General features: G+C 41.6%; 3 protein-coding genes across 3 annotated transcripts; 2 read left to right on the forward strand and 1 right to left on the reverse strand.

Annotated features, from left to right (window-relative positions):
* The first annotated feature begins 328 nt into the window (after window positions 1-328).
* Window positions 329-3,442, forward strand: LOC136679049 (claudin-15-like). Its single transcript, XM_066657323.1, has 5 exons — window positions 329-545; window positions 1,185-1,349; window positions 2,652-2,733; window positions 3,000-3,113; window positions 3,364-3,442. Exons 1-5 carry the CDS (start codon window positions 329-331, stop codon window positions 3,440-3,442), a joined length of 657 nt encoding a protein of 218 aa, XP_066513420.1.
* Window positions 3,443-6,566: 3,124 nt separating this feature from the next.
* Window positions 6,567-11,605, forward strand: LOC136679047 (S-arrestin-like). Its single transcript, XM_066657319.1, has 15 exons — window positions 6,567-6,614; window positions 6,806-6,866; window positions 7,124-7,168; window positions 8,582-8,781; window positions 9,039-9,098; window positions 9,252-9,319; window positions 9,775-9,910; window positions 10,013-10,097; window positions 10,209-10,281; window positions 10,398-10,535; window positions 10,890-10,967; window positions 11,066-11,080; window positions 11,178-11,230; window positions 11,337-11,346; window positions 11,506-11,605. The coding sequence occupies exons 1-15, from the start codon at window positions 6,567-6,569 to the stop codon at window positions 11,603-11,605; spliced, it is 1,170 nt and encodes a 389-aa protein (XP_066513416.1).
* A 3,240-nt stretch (window positions 11,606-14,845) lies between these two features.
* On the reverse strand, window positions 14,846-16,731 carry LOC136678526 (complement C1q and tumor necrosis factor-related protein 9-like). Its single transcript, XM_066656572.1, has 4 exons — window positions 16,488-16,731; window positions 16,131-16,211; window positions 15,927-16,007; window positions 14,846-15,843 (listed from the first exon to the last, which is right to left on the reverse strand). Exons 1-4 carry the CDS (start codon window positions 16,729-16,731, stop codon window positions 14,930-14,932), a joined length of 1,320 nt encoding a protein of 439 aa, XP_066512669.1. The 3' UTR covers window positions 14,846-14,929.
* Window positions 16,732-21,419: the final 4,688 nt, after the last annotated feature.

Consider the following 21,419-nt stretch of genomic DNA (forward strand, 5'->3'; position numbering starts at 1 on the left):
TACCAGTCATAGAGATAGCCAAACATGGTAATAGTTTTTATTAGAGCACTAGTCACTAGCTCTACGCCCACAATCAAGAGCATCATTATCGAGAGTAGAGTGGGGGCCCTGGGTGCGGCCGAGGGTTTTATGGCTTTGGGTAAAGGCTAAAGTCCTGCCGTCTGAGTGTAGGGAAACTTATTCTGGGAGGACAGTCGTGTAAAGAGGATCACAGAGGATATCTTGTGACTTCAGAGGATATTAGGACAATAATATTGAGAATTTGGCTTTGTGTGTCTTTAGTTTATCTACCTATATTCTGTGTCTTTGAAAGGATTTTTGTACAAAAATGTCGACTGCTTTGGAGGTAACTGGGTTTTTGTTGGGTGTTGCCTCCTGGTTGGTGATTGGCACAGCTCTGGCTAATGACTACTGGAAAGTTTCATCGTTTTCTGGCAGTGTGATCATCTCCAACCGTCAGTATGAAAACTTATGGCACTCGTGTGCTGAAGACAGCTCTGGAATCGTTGATTGCAGAAACTTTGACACACTGCTGGGTTTAGGAAGTGAGCGCCATTTTCTTTTCAATGAAATTGTGTTGCTGTCTTGACCCACTAATGTTTTCTTCCATTTTTCCATCAGTAAGACTAATTACTTCACATTAGGTCTAGAAACTTTTATGGAGGACCGTTAATCAGGAAATAAAGAGGACTTTTATTAAGCAGTAATTGTTCATTTGGCAATTATCTCTTACAGCAGCCGTTTAATGTCACAGTCACATGACCAGGAAGTTGGCCAATTTAAATTTAAATTTTAATGTAAGATTTTATAATACTGGAAAATTTACTCTAATATTTTACTTGTTTGTTTTAAATGCTTTCTTTCTGTTGTTCTTTGTGTTTGTGTTTATTTTAGAGACAAGAGCCATATTTCTGATTAGAATTTGAATGAATGTATTAAACTGTTATCTTTTAAAATGATTAAATTATATGAAAAATCCTCTGACTGAGGTGTATTTGTTTTAATAAATTTAGTGAAAGTTTTGAAACATAACAATAATTCAGTTTAGAACTCCTCATTAAGATTAAAGATTATGACATTTCCCTTTTAAGATATCACTGAACGTACTGTTTCCTGATAATTTACCAGTGCTTCTGTAATTGTTTTTAAAGCTGTATTTAAGTGGGTTCTCCTCTGTTTTTCAGCTTTCCTTCAGGCTTGTCGAGCTTTGATGATCGTGTCTATGATTCTGGGCCTTGCCTCGATGATTGTGTCCATCTTGGGGCTAAAGTGCATTCGTATCGGTAGCTCCAATGACCAGACCAAGGCCAAGGTCGCTGTGACAGGGGGAATCCTCTTCATCCTCGCAGGTGGGATTTCACTGTGTTCACTTAAAATAAATGACTTCATATGATAACAAACCATTCAATGTATGAATAAATGAGGGAATGAAAGTTATAACAAGGAATTGAATTGGTTTAATTTAAGAGAAATAAGCTATTTAAATTAAAGCTTGCAAAGCTGAATTTCAATTTAGTAAAAAAAAAAATAATAACATCAACTCAAAACAAATTTAAAAACACTTTAGATCACCTTCTAAAATTGTTGAATTAAATTTGCTTAAATTATAAATTATTATACAGCATTCTGGTAACAATAATCTTTAAAATGGAAAATTACAAAGCTCCACTGGTGACATCACTGATAATAAATGTGTGGCCACCTCTTTCTGTGATGTGTTAACAAGAGGATTAAGTAATAACCACAACACTGTGAACAGTTGTGTGCAAATAAGATAATAAGATCATAAAGATAGGGCGGCACGGTGGCGCAGCAGGTAGTGTCGCAGTCACACAGGGGCCTGGAGGTTGTGGGTTCGGTTCTGTCTGATGACTGTCTGTGAGGAGTGTGGTGTGTTCTCCCTGTGTCTGCGTGGGTTTCCTCCGGGTGACTGTCTGTGAGGAGTTTGGTGTGTTCTCCCTGTGTCTGCGTGGGTTTCCTCCGTGTGACTGTCTGTGAGGAGTGTGGTGTGTTCTCCCTGTGTCTGCGTGGGTTTCCTCCGGGTGACTGTCTGTGAGGAGTGTGGTGTGTTCTCCCTGTGTCTGCGTGGGTTTCCTCCGGGTGACTGTCTGTGTGGAGTTTGGTGTGTTCTCCCTGTGTCTGCGTGGGTTTCCTCTGGGTGCTCCGGTTTCCTCCCACAGTCCAAAAACACACTGGTGTGTTTGACGACTCAAACGTGTCCGTAGGTGTGAGTGTGTGAGTGAATGTGTGTGTGTGTGTGTTGCCCTGTGAAGGACAAGCGCCCCCTCCAGGGTGTATTCCCGCCTTGCGCCCAATGATTCCAGGCTCTGGACCCACCGCGACCTTGAACTGGATAAGCGCTTACAGATAATGAATGAATGAATGAATGAATGATCATAAAGATAACTTGCTAAAGAGTAGAAATGAAATAGTGAAATTGTATAATTTCATAAGCTGTGGGAATGAGAAAAGTAAGTTTTGGCCACAGGGGAGTAAGCCATGGCAATGAGTGAAGTCATGGTGATGACTTACTAGGATGTGGGTCATGGCTTAATTATCTTGTTCCCACAACATGCAGTGTGTTATGTTGTTTGTTGTGTATGTTTCTGTTGATGGGTTAAATGGTCTTATGGATTTTATTCTCTCCTCAGGTCTGTGTGCAATAACAGCTGTGTCCTGGTACGCTGCTCGAATTGTTCAGGACTTCTCCAACCCACTATATGGAGGAATAAAGTAATTACACAACAATCGGCCCCCCACCCTCCTCCTCTCTCTTTTTCCCTCTCTCTTTGCCTTTCTTTCTGTTGCTTTCTTTTATCCTCATCTATTAACTGTCTCTCCTCTCTCCTTCCCTCTTCTCATCCCATCCTTCCTCTCCTTCTAGGTCTTCCTTAATGCTTCTATTATCTTCCTTCTTTCTTGGTAACAACAAAGCAATCCATTACTTACAGTAGTAACAGCTCTCTTTCTCTCACTGTCTTTTTTTTTTCCCTCTCCAGGTTTGAGCTGGGGGCGGGGCTGTATCTCGGATGGGGTGGATCTTCGCTGTCAATTCTGGGTGGAGCTTTGCTTTGCTGCGCCTGCAAAGACACTTCCACACCAAAACCGAAAGGGTGAGTGGGTGAGAGAGAGAGAGAGAGAGAGAGAGAGAGAGAGAGAGAGAGAGAGAGAGTGGTTTATAACAAACTACTGAAGACTGAAAGCCTATATCAACAATATTATAAATAATCAGAATTGCTATGGTTTTGTGACAGATTTAGTTCATTTTATAGCTCATTAAACTCTATAACTATTGGATCTTGTTAACTGTCTTTCTCTTTTAACCTAAAACATCTTTTTTTGTATTCTATTTATTTTTTACAGAGCATACTATGCGGCCAGTCAGGGTCAGAAAATCCACAAACCCGTGTCTGACGCAGACACAGCCAGAGCCTACGTTTAAGCGACGCCCTCACTCCCCCAGACATCTTTTACTGTTGTTACCCTTTCAAGCGTAGTTGTATTATTTAGTGACACGATGTGGCCAGAAGTTTCCAGACGCCTGTTTGTCCAACATTTCTTCTGAAATTAAAGGTGATATTACAGACTGTGTTTCCCTTTGCCATAGTAACATTTCGTACCTTCCTGGGAGAGCTTTAGACTAAATGATGGAACATTGCTGTGAGGATTTGATTGCATTCAGCCACAGAATACATTTGCGCAACAAAAGCGGGGAGCTGCATCTCTCCAGAAAACACAGCTTCACTACCCTTCAGCCACTACTCTTCTACTATCTGACGTTTGGCATTGTGCATAATGAGTGTATAGGCACATGTTCCGCTGCTTCACAGTGTGCCATGGAGTTTCATGCTTTTCTACGTGTTTGCTCATTTGAACACAGCAATATGTCTGCAATGAGTGCTTCTTAAAAACAGTTTTAGGGCGTGTCTGCAAACTTCTGGACAAAGTGTATGAATCTTAGGGTTTCTTACTCAGTATCCACTGTGAAACATCTAGTAACTACCAAGCCATTCCAAAACCACTAGGAAATGTATGTAGTTCTGAGTGAGAAATTAATACGGGAAGGCAAAGTTCATGTTTTCTACTCTTATTTTCAACATCTGGTTAGTAACAAATGTTAACAAAATGATTTGCTAATTCTAAATCAGTGCTGTATGGATGTAGGATACCATGTAATTAGAAAACTGTAATTATTTGTATTTTTTTATTTGTTTTAAGAGAAGACTTTTTTGTAAGCAGGGACTACCTTAGGGTCAATAAAGCTTTAAAAATTTGAATGCAACATTTCTCAGAGGTTTATTCTGTATGGGTGAGATGTCACCGAGATTTGTTTTTTTAACAAATATTCACTGATAATGTGTTCTGTGATGGACGGGCATCCTGTTCAAGGGGTTCATCTGCATTGCACCCAGTGATTTCAGGTAGGATCCAGACCCACCTGAGATCTGATCAAATGAAGCAGTTACAACAGATCTGTGGTTCCCAAAGCGGGGGGCACAGATCGATTGCAGGGGGGCTGCATCGAGGCAAATGAATGAGATACATAATACATGGCTCTTGTTATAATTAATCTGTAGAGGTGATCGGTCACTTTTTTATGTTGTTCATTAAGAAGTTGCAGTTTTGTATGAATTACAATATATAAAATAAGTTTTGAAGCTAAAGACCTGTATGTATATGTGTTGGAATGGGGCTTCAAAATATTCTCATCTACAAAAAGGGGCACTGACCAACAGCACCAGAGTCTCAGGGTCCTGGGTTTGGCCCTCTCCTCCGGCCACTGTCTGTGTGAGCACCCACACTGACACGTGGAGAACACCCCAAACCCCTCAAAGACAGTGATCCGAGGCAGGGACTGGCCCCAAAACCTCAGGACCCAGGATCCATGTGGAAGCAACATACAAGTGTATGTACAGTTCGCTTAGTCTAAACTGTTCATATACAACACTTGCACATGTGGGTGTTTGGGTTGGTGCTGGTGGTGTGGCAGAATGGAGTATAATCCTCTGAAGATTACAGTGTCTGTGAATTGAAGGTAATCACTCCAACATAACACACAAAGACACACACACACACACACACACAGATTGTGCCACACCTGCTGAGTCTGAGATTGCAGGATTACAACTCTAAGGCCAGGGGTCATATTAGAGGTGAGGCGGTAGAGCACTATGTGTCCTGTTTGTAACAATAAAAGTCAATAATAAGCCTTTCCTTTTGCTGCCTTTCTTTCACTCTCTAGGGGCTGCCACAAATCTACTCTTCAGACAAGGTGTTAGAACATTGCTGTGAGAATTTAATAGCGTTCAGCAATGAGACTTTTGGGAAGGTAATGATGTTGGAAGATTAGTTTCCATTCTGAAAGTATTGGATGGAGCCCTATTCCTCCAATGCTCTGGGGCTGTTTGGATTCTGTGATTCAAAATTAATAATCTGGCATCAATACCAGACCTTACTAAGGTTTCATGGCTGAAAGGTGTTAAATCCCCATAGCAATGTTCTAAAATTTAGTGTTAAGCCTTTTCAGAAAACTGTTGCTGGCACACACTTTCAAACAATAACACCTCATTTCGGAAGAAGTGTATGTGTTTATTCATTTCTGCCTCACATGGCTTTAACTGTAACTTATGGGTAAAGCCACTGTTAGGGTCTTTGGGGGCTGTGATGTAGTGGAACGTGAGCTCAACCACACCACAGGTCGACACGCGTGACTCACGGACTGACCACAGTTTGGTAATCTCAGTCACTGCTGACCAAGGGGAACCATCCCAATCCGCTCAGCTGGGGCAGTAGCCACAGGAAACACTGCTCTCAGGTGTGTGTTTATATGATGGGGGTGGAGACTAACACTAACTTTAGCTAACCTGCTTAACTGTACAATAACTCAGGACATGCTGAGTACATAAAGCAGCCTTTGGGCAATAGATATTTCATTCATCTCTCTCTCACTCTCTCTCTCAGATCAACAGGATCATCCAGAGCAGGTACGCACCACAAGATGCAATAACACCACACAGTAAAACTGAAGCTTACAAGGAACATTTTCTTCATAGCCTGTTTGACAAGTTTTCTTCTGGGATAATAAAAAGATGATCAAAAGAATAGAAACATCTGTGGGAGCTGCAGGTCTATAAACAACTCTTTCATTAGTTTAAAATAAGAAAACAATTAATAAATCTGAGATCGAAACAGAAAATCACACTTTATGCTCTTACCAGCTTTCTCTGTCTGGGACTCCTCCAGCTGTAGTCAGGCAGTGCATGTGTTTTCTGGGTGTGGCTTTGGAAGGATAGCTGATTGGAGATGGTTGGATTTTTTCAAAAACTATTTTTGATTACACTCATGGGTTGCTACAAAATGATCTACTCCAGCTTCATAAGCTGATTATTTATTTATTTATTTTGTTTTTGTTTTTTCAGTTAGCATCATCTATAGATTACTGTACTGCACTAAGCAAAAACAAAAAAACCTGCAGCTTCAAAATTAGGTGCGCAGATGTCGTGAATGCTAAAGCTGTTGTTTAATGTTTTGTGTTTCAGATTTTGCTGACAGACTTCAGAGACACAATGAGTCCCAAGAATGTCATCTTTAAGAAAATCTCAAAAGACAAGTCGGTATGTCCAACTTTATTCTTTTAAAATAAAATTAAAAAAAAGGTCTTAGCTATTATGTTGCTCTTGATGCTCTGATGTTTGATAAAGTAAGGGTTAAAGAGGCTGTGTTTCTCATATGCGGTAATTGTGATATGTTTTTATATACAGTTGTTGTCTTCAGATTACCTCATTCTTGTGTGTCTTGGTCTCAGGTTGCTGTGTATATGGGGAGACGAGATTTTGTTGATCATGTCACTTCAGTGGAACCAGTGGGTGAGTTAAGAATCTTAGCTTTTTTGTGAAGGTTCAGGGATTTATTATTTAAATTACTTTTGAGGCTATTTCTAGTCATTAGCTGGGATTTACATGAAGTACAATGATTTGTTCAGATAACTAGAGAAAATGAAAAAAATGGAAAAGGTCATATACAAAAGGAATAAGGTGTAGCATACTGCGTGAATACAGTGGTTATGAATATTGCATTCACTGCGAACTATATTTCTCTTTTATTAATTTCTCCTTCATAACAGACGGTGTTGTCCTGATAGATCCTGAACTGCTCAAAGGAAAAAAAGGTACATTTCTCCTTTCCACAGACCTCTGGTTTCACACTGATTTGCTGTTTTGTACATGATAAACTAGTAAACAAGCGCTGTCCCAGACAGCGAGCATATATCGGTCCACTGGCATAAAAAGGCTGGCACACCACTGACAGTAGACCACTGCTGGTCCACCTTCGGAGCACTCAGATTACTGTCCTGTACAGGATATAACTCATTTATAATCTCCTCAAACAGATTTTAAATTCACAGAGACTTTTATTCTGGAAAATAAACGAATACAAATATTACCAACAACTATGAGAGATATAATAATGAGTAAAAGCCTGATATAAAATGATTGTGCTAAAAATGTTGACACTGTGCTGGATTAAAATGATTTACTAATCTTATTTATAAAGGATAACAAATGAACCCAATGAAGGAAAATAATATAAATTAATCTTTGAATGGAAAAGTGCTAAAACGTGGCATTTTGTCTAAAATTCTGTTTAATCACCAGTGGTCCGCCCAGAAAACACTGTGTAAAACACTAGTGGGCCTCCAACTTTGCCCTCATTGGGACAACAGTGGTCCGCCATCTCCTTGCTCTCAGGGTAGCAAAAAAGCTAAAATGCTAAAACCATGAAGTCAAAAATCACTAAAATAACGTTTGTAAATATAATCACAGTTGTTCAGATACTTACTTCAGAACATGTTATAACCTTTGAAATATTGTGAAAATTGTAAAATTGCACACGCAGTTTGTGGGCTTGTGTTTACGAATGCTATTTAGATGACTATTGACTTGCAGTGTTTGTTAGCATTGTTAACCACATAGTATTCTACACTTTTTTTTTGCGGAACTATTCCATAAAAGCAAATTAAAATGCCATTATATAAGTCCCAGCTATAAAGCCCACAACACACCCTGTGTGCAAACACACACCTCATGAGCTTTGAATTGTTCTCCATAACCAGCATTTCACAGTTTAACACAATAATACTGTTGCTCATTTTCACAAACTGCCAACAGCAAGTCTCAATATTATTAAATATTTTAAAGCTGTGTTACAGCTGTAAACAGAGACATTGACTTGTTTATTATATTGATTTTCCCTCCAGTGCAGATCAATTTCATATTTTGTGTTTTGACTTTGTACCTTTTGCCACAGTGTATGTTTTTAATGCATAGACAAGGTCATGAATATGTACACTCTCAGGAAAAAAGGTATGGTAGAGGTACATTATTGGTCACTATAGTTACTAACAGTGTAAATGTACCTTTAAAAGTCCAATTGTCCAATCAACACAACTTTAAAATCTACAATTTTACAATTTTACAAGGGTAGAAATATTTCACAGGGACAGCAAAAGGTACCACCACAGTGACAAATTTTCCCGGCCTTGTAGAGAAATATGACATTGATGATATGTTTTGATCTCTAGCGTATGTGGCCTTGTCCTGTACGTTTCGCTATGGTCGAGATGACATTGATGTGATTGGCCTGGCTTTTCGGAGGGACATTTACCTCTCCACACGACAGATATACCCTGCCCTGCAGGACAAGAAGCAGTGCACCCTCACCAAAGTGCAGGAGAAACTCCTCCGCAAACTAGGAGACAACGCCTACCCCTTCTTCTTTGAAGTGAGCAGAATTTAAACACTCCAATACAATCAGTAAGGACATGCTTCACTTTTATATATTTAAAGTAACTTGGCTTGTGGGTGAGTAGTAAGCCTTAAAATTTAAGCCTTAAGAATGGTCAAAAAAAAATAAATACAGTATATACCAAAGGTACCCAAACTTTATAGTAGACTATCACTATAATATGCTTTTTACAGAACTGCATATGTCTTAAAGGGCCAGTAAGATGTATTATTTTGTTTTTGTTTTTTTTCCAGTTCCCAGATAATCTACCATGCTCCGTGTGTCTTCAGCCGGCTCCAAAGGATGTGGGGAAAGTGAGTAGAGTTTTAATTAAACTTCCAGTAGCAAATCAGCTTGACTTCTACAGGGTAATGATATTGTGACCCAGAAATCATTAAAACCGTCTAATCTCAATCTTTTAAACCAACCTGCCACAAGCCTCTAAAAATCACTGTTTATTTCCACAGCACTGTGCCGTTGAGTTCGAGGTGAAGGCCTTTAGTGCCGAGAGCCAGGATGCAAAAGTTCGCAAACGGTCAGTTGAATGTCTGCTCTTGCTGTTAAATAAGTGAGCTGTATAACACTGTTCTGTAGATAACTGCATCATTACAATTCACAGTCTACAGAGGTGCACTGTAAGGTTTTTAAAAAAACAGGCCGATTCAAAGATATATATATAACTACAGCACCTCCTCTTATTCCCCAATCTATAAACCCTCCCCTGTCTTTCCAGCTTCATTTGATGAAAGAAAAATATGCATCCCATCATCATCACTTCAACTGTCACATTTTCATGAGAGCTCACAGCAAATTCTTCTTAACCAACACACAGCTCACCTCCCCTGTCATATTTGCAAACAGAGCTTTAAGTGTTCAGCCCAAATGTCTTACGGTTATATGGGACCATGAACATTCAAGGTCTTTACAACCATTTCTGCTAAGAACGTATGTTAAATGTTTAATTTTCACTTTATGGGGTGTTTTCTGCAGGAGTACTGTCCACCTGATGATCCGTAAGGTCCAGTACGCCCCACTAAATTTAGGTCCAGCTCCCACAGTGTCCATCACCAGAGACTTCCTCATGTCTGATAAGCCTCTGCATGTGGAGGCGAGCCTGGAAAAGCAGGTGGGTTTTGTGTAAATGTACCTGTAGTGTCCCTCTGTTCTAACAGTTTGGGGAATGTGATTCAGGATGATGAGCTGAATGTTAATCTCCGATATCTTGCAGACGTTTTACCATGGGGAACCCATACAAGTACGGGTCAACATTAACAATGAGTCCAATAAAAGTGTGAAGAACATTATTCTCTCAGGTAAGAGCAAAAATTAAGGTAGAATTCTGTGTGTAGATTAAAATAGTTTTTTTACACATCAGTTGACTGGATCACAAATCCATGCCATCTCTTTATGATTGTGTGTTCCAGTTGATCAAATTGCCACTGTTGTGCTCTACTCCAGTGATAGCTACATGAAGTCTGTGGAACTACTGGAGACTGGGTAAGTGTCTAAATGTGTGGAAGGAGTGGTATATGGTATATATGGTATATTTCTAGGTGAGGGAAAACACATTGGAATTTGGATCTAACCTATCTCCACCCTCCCAATTTGTCCAGAGACACTTTAGGAGCAAGCAGCAAAATGGAGAAGACGTACACAATGCTCCCCCTGCTGGCCAATAACAAGGAAAGGCGGGGAATTGTGCTTGATGGAAAACTGAAGCATGAAGACACCAATCTTGCCTCAACTAGCATGTGAGCTTATGTGCTAACGTGTAAAATAATAGATTCCAGCTGAAACTGCATGTTGAATATTTTTGGTGGTAGACCACTCTTAACGAACACTCACAAACAATAGCACACTATATAATACTCATATCACCAGCACATATACCTTTCCATAGAGGTGTCACCACTCTGCTGAGCATGATACTCCAAATAATAATATAATCTTTCATGTGGGGAGACATGAAACATAGCTGAATAAAGTCCTGAGGTGTGGGGGGTCGGGTTCCTAAAATACTGAAGAACTATAGAGTAGGTGAACAATGAATAGGACCTGCAAGTCTTTAATAATATATTTAATTAACATAATTATTTCTGCTGTAGAATTAAAGACGGGGTCCTGAAAGAGGTGCTGGGTATCTTGGTGTCGTATAGAGTCATGGTGAAGCTCCTTGTAGGGGGGTGAGTATGTTCATACACAATAATCTCAAACATTAACAGTCAAAACTGACTGAAACCTGTGACGATTTTCATGTTTTATTTTGTTTTTGTCTTTGTAGGCTGGTGGGTTCCAGGTGAGCAGCATATCATTTCTAAAAAGCTTATTAGTTGAATGTTATTATCAAATGTCATTGTTGAAACAAAGCCTCATTTCTTATTTTTCATCAACAGTGAGGTTGGCCTGGAGCTGCCATTCCAGCTTATGCACCCGAAGCCCGAGTTAGGTACTATAAGTGAACCTCACAATGCTAACGTATTCACATTCATAACAAGGTAGTAAGGTGTACATGAACTAATCTATTCTGGTTTTCACTTTTTGCCTTCTTGAAGTGAAAGAAAGGTCAGTACAGTACTAACGTATTTGTCCATGAGCATATTGCATAATACATTTTCATGCGCTGTAAAATCATTTGACAGAAAAGCACATATATATTACTCATAGTTGTCCAGTGTCTGCACTGTACCTTTATCTGTTCTACATTTCCTTGTCTTTTTTTAGTGAAGAGGAAGATGTGGTGTTTGAAGAGTTTAAGCGCGCCAACTTGAAAGGCATGCAGGAGGACGACGAAGAAGGGAACATTTCGGCAGGAGAACCATGACGAACTCTGAGATAACCTAGCAGTGCTAGCTTCTCCACTGTCTACACAAAACAGCAAATGTTCTGAACTGTTGGAGTTAGAAAATAATAGAGGGAGGACCCTGCACTGAAATGCATAGAGGCTGAGTTGTTCATCCTTTAGTGCTCAGGAGCAGCAAATCTGGTCCGGGGGTAGCTCCGGCAGCACCATGTCTTGCTCTAAATGTATAGGAGGCAGTAGATATTCTGAGCCATGATTCTTACCATTTTGTACCTGTTTCCCCACCAAACTGAATGACAATGTAATTATTAATACTTGTGTCCATAAATATGGAGTTAGTGTGATTGGGAGAGGAAGTACAGGGGCAAATCAGGACAGGAGTGTCCTTTAGCACAACTCATCTTGGAAAATGCCAGACTAAAACAATGCCAGCTTCTCTCAGCATCTCACTGTTCTAAACTGTACCATGTTTTAGGGAGTGTAGTCAAACTTGGTAGACATTGCACTGGGAAAGAAATAAACACTGTTAAGTGGCCAGATAAAAACGGGTTGAATGGCGGCAGTTTATCTCTTTGCATCAGTAAGGCCTTTGCTGAGGTATTGGTATTTTAAAAAATGGTAATTTTAATAAAGTACACACCACATGCTCTAATGTGAGGTGAAAAATTCATGAGCTACTTAGAGATTACATTTAAAAACAAATCATTATTCCTCCAACAAATGTACCACAGTTCAAGAAAGAAGACGGACTTGTTGTGTCCAGTAATTCAGTTAGCTGATAGCTCTAGTAACCAATTTATATTCTACTAATCCTGCAAGTCATTTTATAATGATTCTAGGAAATGACACTTTCTGAAGGAGTATAAAGAAAATATCAGCTGATTTTGATCCTTGTTTTGTTGTTTGTTGCCATGTAAGTACGAAAAAAACTTGGGTTCTGAGTAACACATGTGTTGAGGAAACTTGAGCCTGGTGCTGTGTGTAACTGTGGAATTCAGGGCAGTATTATGCCACCCTTCAGCCCTGACTTACCTGTTTTACCTGCTCCCGAATCTGTAGAAAAATCTCAGTGGAAAGTCATTTTCTGAAGATAGTGAAATATGGCTATATTTTGAGTAAAGAAAAGCTTTTTTTCAGGGCATTGAAAAATAATTATAGATATAATAAGGGAAGTATGATACAAATATTATATAATGTGTTTTAATTTATACGTAAAGAGAGAACTCCATTTTGAACTGCCCGCTGTACAATGAAATGAGTGCAGTTTCATTTGAATGCTAAACGTATGCCAAAAAATAAATGAAAGGGTCATATTTCTGATTTATCTGTACTCGGTTACTGTGACCATGAAAAATGAGTGAAATATAAACCAGTTCATAAACTAACAAGATAAGGTCCACTGTTATTGTGCCTCAGTGACACAAGGAGCTTCCATTTTCTCTCTCAGAGGACCCACCAGCAGTTAGCTCAGCGTAGCTTCCGCCCAACTTTAGTGCTTGGTCCATTATAATATCACATTACTGACTGCCTCTCAGATAACACTCGCACATAAAACATAATCCTCTGCTGTCACCTCACCACTCTGCTAATCTTTTGCAATGCTTTTTAAACCTAACAAGGAGCCTCCACTTGTGTAAAGCTAGCATAGCCACTGTTATGCACACCCATACACACACTTACTGGATCATTCACTGTAGCCTGAAGAATCGTAGTGACTTTCTCCTATCTTCAAACACTTTATATATATTTTTTTCAACATCTGTGGCCTATGGAAACCTGTTCCTGCTAGAAACAGTATGTAACAATTCTGGTTTCTTCCCACAGTCCAAAAACACATGATAGCAGGTGGATTAGCTGTGCCAAATTGTCCACAGGAGTGTGTAAGTGACTAAGTGAATGATTCCAGGAGGGCTCTGGTCCCACCACAAACCTGGTAAGGATCAAACTGTTAGAGAAGATCAATGAATGGATGAGTTAATATTTCTCCAATACATGGTGGAAATGGGCTTCCAAAACATTCTCCAGGGCAATACCTTATATGTGATGGGGGAATAAAATACACCTCTGGTATTCACAGCGACCCAGAACAACAGCTGTTGTTGACTTTTTATTTGGATAGAGGATTCATGCAATTCCTTCACACAGAAATGTGAGGAAAGAAGTAACGAATAGTCTGCTTATGTAACCATCAGATATTACAGAGCTTTTCCGCTTTTCAGAATTTCTTCTACTCTTATTTCTAACATAGAACCATAAAAGTACAAATAAAAGCAACACATATTTTCTCAGAATAGCCCTCATTACAACTCTGAGAGAGGTTGAACCCCCTCAACTGGGAAGTATTTATGGCCATAAATTACAGCACTTGATAAATAAGGCGTAAATGTCAAATTATATTTTGACACGGTGGCGCAGCAGGTAGTGTCGCAGTCACACAGCTCTAAGGACCTGGGGGTTGTGGGTTCGATTCCCGCTCCGGGTGACTGTCTGTGAGGAGTTGGTGTGTTCTCCTCGTGTCCGCGTGGGTTTCCTCCGGGTGCTCCGGTTTCTTCCCACAGTCCAAAAACACACGTTTGTAGGTGGATTGGAGACTCAAAAGTGTCTGTGAATGTGTGTGTGTGTCTGTGTTGCCCTGTGAAGGACTGGCGCCCCCTCCAGGGTGTATTCCTGCCTTGCGCCCAATGATTCCAGGTAGGCTCTAGACCACCGTGACCCTGAACTGGATAAGCGGTTACAGATAATGAATGAATGAATGTTTAAAAAGAAGGCAAAACAAAACATAAATCTACACATAAAAGTGTCACACATTTGTGAGCGATCTGCAAGGACTTTAATCTGAAGAAGTCAATATAACACTTAAAAGCTGCTAAATGAAATGCACTCTTTAGCATGTTAGAAAGTTTAGAACTTAAGTAAGAAAAGCTATATTACTTGGCCAAAAGCTAAAAGTCTGAGAAATAAAGGTAAATAGGACAATATGTATATTAACTCTTTAATACTAGCATATTTGGTCCTTTCTTTAGCTGTACACCATGTGACACCATGGCTTTGCAGGTAGTGTCACTGCCACACAGCTCCAGGGTCCCAGAGTTGGTTCCGTTTGGTATGGTTACCCTGACTGTAACTGGGACTAGGTATCAGAGGAAGTTTAGACCTGACTATAAAATAGAAGCAATAAAATAGCAAATAATATACTGGAAATTCTGAACTACATTTTAGTAGTAGTAGGCAAATGTAGGTAGAAATATATTTAATGCTTACTGCAGCTAAAGCTTTTATTTTGTGTCAATGTGTGGGAAAAGTTATGTAGTTATGAAATGTACAGTATAAACCTGCAGGAATTGTTTATGGATCAGGAGTGGTCACATTAGGCAGATTACCCCAGTCGTATGTCTCATCATTTGAAAATACAGGAAAGTCTCTGAAAAATGGTTCATCACAGTTGTCTGGGTAAAGCAGGAAGCCAGAGAAAGTGCTGCTTGACTCACTGTTAGCAAACATACCATTAGTGTTGCTATCCTTTACCTGGAGCCAAACTCGATCAAACCTGTTAAGGTGCAGGACGATGTGCTGAGATGCTGTCCCCACGTTGGGTGAATCTGTGGTTTTCACAACAGGCTGGAAGTTGTGGAAGAGACCCACTTTGAGAGTTTTGAGGGAGACTACCAAATGGTAGCTAAAGACATAGGTGCCGTTAACCGGGGCTGTGTAGACACCCAAAGTAGGGTCAAAGTGAAATTGCACATTGAAAATGACATCTGTGAAGGGAACAGGCAAATTTGGCTTTGGATAATTGAAAGCCAGTCTTGCAGAAAAAGCTGACTGAATGGCAGGAGTACAGGGTCCAGGAGGTCCCTTCATTCCTAAATCTCCTTTTTCACCTTTTAGACCAGCAACTCCTTCATGCCCTTGAGAACCAGCATCTCCTTTGTCACCCTTTGGCCCCATAGACCCCTGACTTCCATTTGCACCTTTGGCCCCATCCTTGCAGTTGCACAGGCCCTGTTCTCCTTGATCCCCTTTCCGTCCCTCTAAGCCTGGGAGTCCTGGCATACCAACTTCACCCTTATCTCCTTTCTGGCCTTTCATCCCAGGAGTTCCCTCGTTACCAGGTATGCCCCTTGGCCCAACTATTCCTGGCAGGCCAACTTCTCCTGGAGATCCAGGAGGAGATTCACATGATGCAGGGCACTGCCCAGGTTCTCCAGGGGGACCTTGGACCCCTGGCCTTCCATCCATACCCAAGTCCCCTTTGTCACCTAAAGCACAAGTTTCAGAGCAATGGTAAAATATTTCGGTCTCAAACATTTCTAAGTGTGCTTGCTAATAGTCTCATACCAACCTTTGTATCCCTGCTCTCCTTTCATTCCCATTAGTCCTATCGGACCCTGGTTTCCTTTCACACCTTCATCCCCTTTCTGGCCTTTTGAAAGCAGAAAGAGATACACAGTGTAGAGCTGATTTTTTGTAAAGCAGCATGCAATAAATAATATTACATAAAATAGCGTTTATGAAAATTGGTGATTTGTGGCATAGCAGTATTTACCCTTCATTCCTGGATGACCTATGAAACCTGGACTTCCTTGAAGACCAGTGAGACCTCTCCTTCCTGGACTGCCTGGCTGACCTGAAGTGTGACAAGGACAAAAGACATGAACTGGTCAGCACCAAATGTAAAGATGTGGCCAGTTTCTCTCAGCTGCAGTTTTGGCAACTACTGTCTACTGCTGAGCTAACGTTTGCAGTGCTTCTTGCCAAAAACAAACTTGATTGGAGCCATGAAGGACCTGATAAAATACTTGATAAGCTTGTGGGCCAGGAAATGCTAGAAACTCGGCAGGGTACAGGGTCCCAAAGACTGTATGTGATTCTATCAGAAAACCAAATGGGTATGTGCACTGACCTGGCAGGCCTCTGTCTCCTCTGTCTCCCTTTGGGCCAGTGCTACCTCCTTTACACAGGGTGCAGGTGCAGAACCATGGCACCTGATCGGCAGTTGGGGGTATCGGTGCTTCCAGGATCATGTTGCAGTATGACATATCTGTAAAGTCCCCAGCAGGCAAACTCGAGTCTGGTAGAGATCTTTGTGGGGTGAATCCTTTAGGCAGTGGTGGGTTGTTGGGCATCTGGGTCTCATATTGTGACATTGAGAATGCATCACGTATCTGAGGATTGTTACCTTCTGGCCAGGGGTAGCGTCCTGGAAAAGGGGGGGCAGTGTGTGGTATATAGGCCCCAGAGCCCTCGGGGTTTTCTTCTGGGGAAATGGAATTGCCTATCGAACTTGGTGGTGGTGTATACAACCCTGTATTCCCTTTTTCTAGGATCAGCATTCCAGACGAAAGGGCTAAGGAGGCCAGCAAGCCCACAAATGCCCTTACCCCCTGGGATTCAAAGAAGTGAATAAAAGTTAGAACCAATAAAATGGACAGTTCTTCTAGGTTAACACATCTATTCTCTTGTAAAAAAAAACTCCAAATCAACAAAAGGTCATTTTAGCAGAAGTAAGTCATTCTTGACTTTGATGTCCACTCATGCAGAAGTTTTCAAGAAGAATGGGCATACTTACAACTCGAACGAAGTCTTGAGCCATATTCTGGATGAAATGCTTGTGAAGTGAACGGTGCAACCAGTGCCGTGATCAATTTATATGCCTTGCCTAAAAAACAGTCTTGCCCAAACTGACCCCCTCCCAGTGGGCCTGTATACAAAGTGGATACGTGGCTGTATTTGATATGTGGCTTAAACACAAAACAACTAGGGCTTCTTCCTTCAACAGCTAGTTGGCCCTGGACAGCATGTTTAGCACAATGAAAAGTAAAATAATGGTTGACCAATAAAAGGCCCCTGCTGTTCTCAGCCCTTCCCTGCTCAAGTCTTTGGTTTCAGGTACTGGATCGAAATGACGATAAGGGTCCTACAAAGTGATCTCTTTGAGACTACTTCTGTTGTAAAATCAACTGTTGATGACCTAATTTATCCTCATGAGAGCAAATGACTCTGTATATATCTGGGATTTTATCAGTTGCTAACATACATGCAAACAACTGCGCAGTTTCTAGAATCAACTGTTTGTTGTAACAGCTTATTAGGTGTACCTGAATGAAGTTATGAGTTTTAAAGCATTTTTGTTCAACATATAACTTTAATTCAACATTTTTCCCTGATAACAAATGCAATGATCAATAAATTCTTTTTGCTGGCCATTGCCAAACATCTTAATTTTAGTTTATATTTTGTTGAATATAATGTCATGTTTAATACTGCGTAAGTTTTAACATAAAAAAAGAGCAGCAGAATGTTTGAACTTTGAATTAAAATTATATGTTACACAACAACACTTTAAAACTTTTGTACACATAATACACGAAAGGTCAGGGAAGTTGTTTGGATGTAGAAACCTGTGGACAGTTTCAAACACTCACCCTGTCACTCACACACTCACACCTGTGGACAGTTTCACACACTCACCCAGTCACTCTCACACTCACACCTGTGGACAGTTTCACACACTCAGTCCACATGTGTGAGTGTGTGAGTGACTGGGTGAGTGTGTGAAACTGTCCACAGGTGTGAGTGTGTGACTGGGTGAATGTGTGAAACTGAAAAAGAGCAGCAGAATGTTTGAACTTTGAATTACAATTATATGTTACACAACAACACTTTAAAACTTTTGTACACATAATACACAAAAAGTCAGGGAAGTTGTTTGGATGTAGATATGGATGCAGCCATGGCAAAAAATGACACATTAAACATGCAAAAGTGTTAGAACCTCTCTCTACATTGAAATTGGAGGGAAAATATCAGTAACATTCCTTTACATTGATATTTCTAAATCACGTGAGCCAAATGTAATTAAATCCTTATGAGTGACAGAGCTCACATTTGACAGTTCTCAGAAAAGCATCTTATCTATGTCTTCCACTGTGCAAAATGTGGATATCTCATGTTCCAGGAATAAAATAAGACCCGAAGAGTGCTTGGGCCCTCGGGCTATGCCTTAAGTCCAGCAGGTTGATAAGAAAGTGTCCTGGGGCCAGGCACACCTAATTTTCTCTTCACATGACTCTGCAACATGAGTCCTCTCCATTCACTCTTACTCATAATAAATAAAAAGGGCATGGGAAACTCAAACCGTCAAAACAAGGCCCTGTGACAAAGAGTATAAGGAAGGATTAATGGCTATCCCTAATATTTGTCCTCATTTCCACACCTGTGGACACAAGCGTGTCCTCAGCTGGCACACATATTCTCTAGCTCTTGTGTCCATGGCTCTACATGCACTGCATACCACTTATTTATTAAATATGTGAGTATAGAATACCAGCCATCAGCAAGACAGAGCATAAATGATTACACTGCCACTCAACTGTAGGATCCTAAGCTCTTTGGTTCAGTTCTAACTTTGGGTAATTCTTGATATGAGGTGTTCCCTGTGTGTACGTGTGGGTTTCCTACAGAATATCCAGTTTCCTCCCACAGTCCAAATACACATGCTGGTAGGTGAATTGGCTGTGTGAAACTGTCCACGGGTGTGTGTGTGAGTGTGACTGGGTGAGTGTGTGAAACTGTCCACAGGTGTGTGTGTGAGTGACGGGGTGAGTGTGTGAAACTGTCCACAGGTGTGTGTGTGAGTGACGGGGTGAGTGTGTGAAACTGTCCACAGGTGTGTGTGTGAGTGACGGGGTGAGTGTGTGAAACTGTCCACAGGTGTGAGTGTGTGTGAAACTGTCCACAGGTGTGAGTGTGTGAGTGACTGGGTGAGTGTGTGAAACTGTCCACAGCTGTGAGTGTGTGAGTGACAGAGTGAGTGTGTGAAACTGTCCACAGGTGTGAGTGTGAGAGTGACCGGATGAGTGTGTGAAACTGTCCACAAGTGTGTGTGTCAGAGTGACTGGGTGAGTGTGTGAAACTGTGCACAGGTGTGAGTGTGTGAGTGACTGGGTGAGTGTGTGAAACTGTCCACAGGTGTGAGTGACTGGGTGAGTGTGTGAAACTGTCCACAGGTGTGAGTGTGTGAGTGACTGGGTGAGTGTGTGAAACTGTCCACAGCTGTGAGTGTGTGAGTGACAGAGTGAGTGTGTGAAATTGTCCACAGGTGTGAGTGTGAGAGTGACCGGATGAGTGTGTGAAACTGTCCACAAGTGTGTGTGTCAGAGTGACTGGGTGAGTGTGTGAAACTGTGCACAGGTGTGAGTGTGTGAGTGACTGGGTGAGTGTGTGAAACTGTCCACAGGTGTGAGTGACTGGGTGAGTGTGTGAAACTGTCCACAGGTGTGAGTGTATGAATGACAGGGTGAGTGTGTGAAACTGTCCACAAGTGTGAGTGTGTGAGTGACTGGGTGAGTGTGTGAAACTGTCCACAGGTGTGAGTGTGGGAGTGACTGGGTGAGTGTGTGAAACTGTCCACAGGTACGAGTGTGTGACTGGGTGAATGTGTGAAACTGCCCACATGTGTGAGTGTGTGAGTGACTGGGTGAGTGTGTGAAACTGTCCACAGGTGTGAGTGTGTGAGTGACTGGGTGAGTGTGTGAAACTGTCCACAGGTGTGAGTGTGTGAGTGACAGGGTGAGTGTGTGAAACTGTCCACAGGTGTGAGTGTGTGAGTGACTGGGTGAGTGTGTGAAACTGTCCACAGGTGTGAGTGTGTGAAACTGTCCACAGGTGTGAGTGTGTGAGTGACAGGGTGAGTGTTTGAAACTGTCCACAGGTGTGTGTGTGTGTGAGAGTGACTGGGTGAGTGTGTGAAACTGTCCACAGGTGTGAATGTGTGAGTGACAGAGTAAGTGTGTGAGATTGTCCACAGATGTGTGAGAGTGACTGGGTGAGTGTGTTAGATTGTCCACAGATGTGTGAGAGTGACTGGGTGAGTGTGTGAGATTCTCCACAGACGTGTGAGAGTGACTGGGTGAGTGTGTGAGATTCTCCACAGACGTGTGAGAGTGACTGGGTGAGTGTGTGAGATTCTTCACAGACGTGTGAGAGTGACCGGGTGAGTGTGTGAGATTGTCCACAGATGTGTGAGAGTGACTGGGTGAGTGTGTGAGATTGTCCACAATGTAAGTGTGTGAGACTGGGTGAGTGTGTGAAACTGTCTACAGCTGTGAGTGTGTGAGTGACTGGGTGAGTGTGTAAAACTGTCCACAGGTGTGTGTGTGTGAGTGACTGGGTGAGTGTGTAAAACTGTCCACAGGTGTGAGTGTGTGAGTGACACTGTGAGTGTGTGAAACTGTCCACAGGTGTGAGTGTGTGAGTGACTGGGTGAGTGTGTGAAACTGTCCACAGGTGTGAGTGTGTGAAACTGTCCACAGGTGTGAGTGTGTGAGTGACAGGGTGAGTGTGTGAAACTGTCCACAGGTACGAGTGTGTGACTGGGTGAATGTGTGAAACTGCCCACATGTGTAAGTGTGTGAGTGACTGGGTGAATGTGTGAAACTGCCCACATGTGTGAGTGTGTGAGTGACTGGGTGAGTGTGTGAAACTGTCCACAGCTGTGAGTGTGTGAGTGACTGGGTGAGTGTGTGAAACTGTCCACAGGTGTGAGTGTGTGAAACTGTCCACAGGTGTGAGTGTGTGAGTGACAGGGTGAGTGTTTGAAACTGTCCACAGGTGTGAGTGTGTGAGTGACTGGGTGAGTGTGTGAAACTGTCCACAGGTGTGAGTGTGTGAAACTGTCCACAGGTGTGAGTGTGTGAGTGACAGGGTGAGTGTTTGAAACTGTCCACAGGTGTGAGTGTGTGAGTGACTGGGTGAGTGTGTGAAACTGTCCACAGGTGTGAGTGTGTGAAACTGTCCACAGGTGTGAGTGTGTGAGTGACAGGGTGAGTGTTTG

This window comes from Hoplias malabaricus, chromosome Y (genome assembly GCF_029633855.1).
Source record: "Hoplias malabaricus isolate fHopMal1 chromosome Y, fHopMal1.hap1, whole genome shotgun sequence".
NCBI classification, from domain to species: domain Eukaryota; kingdom Metazoa; phylum Chordata; class Actinopteri; order Characiformes; family Erythrinidae; genus Hoplias; species Hoplias malabaricus.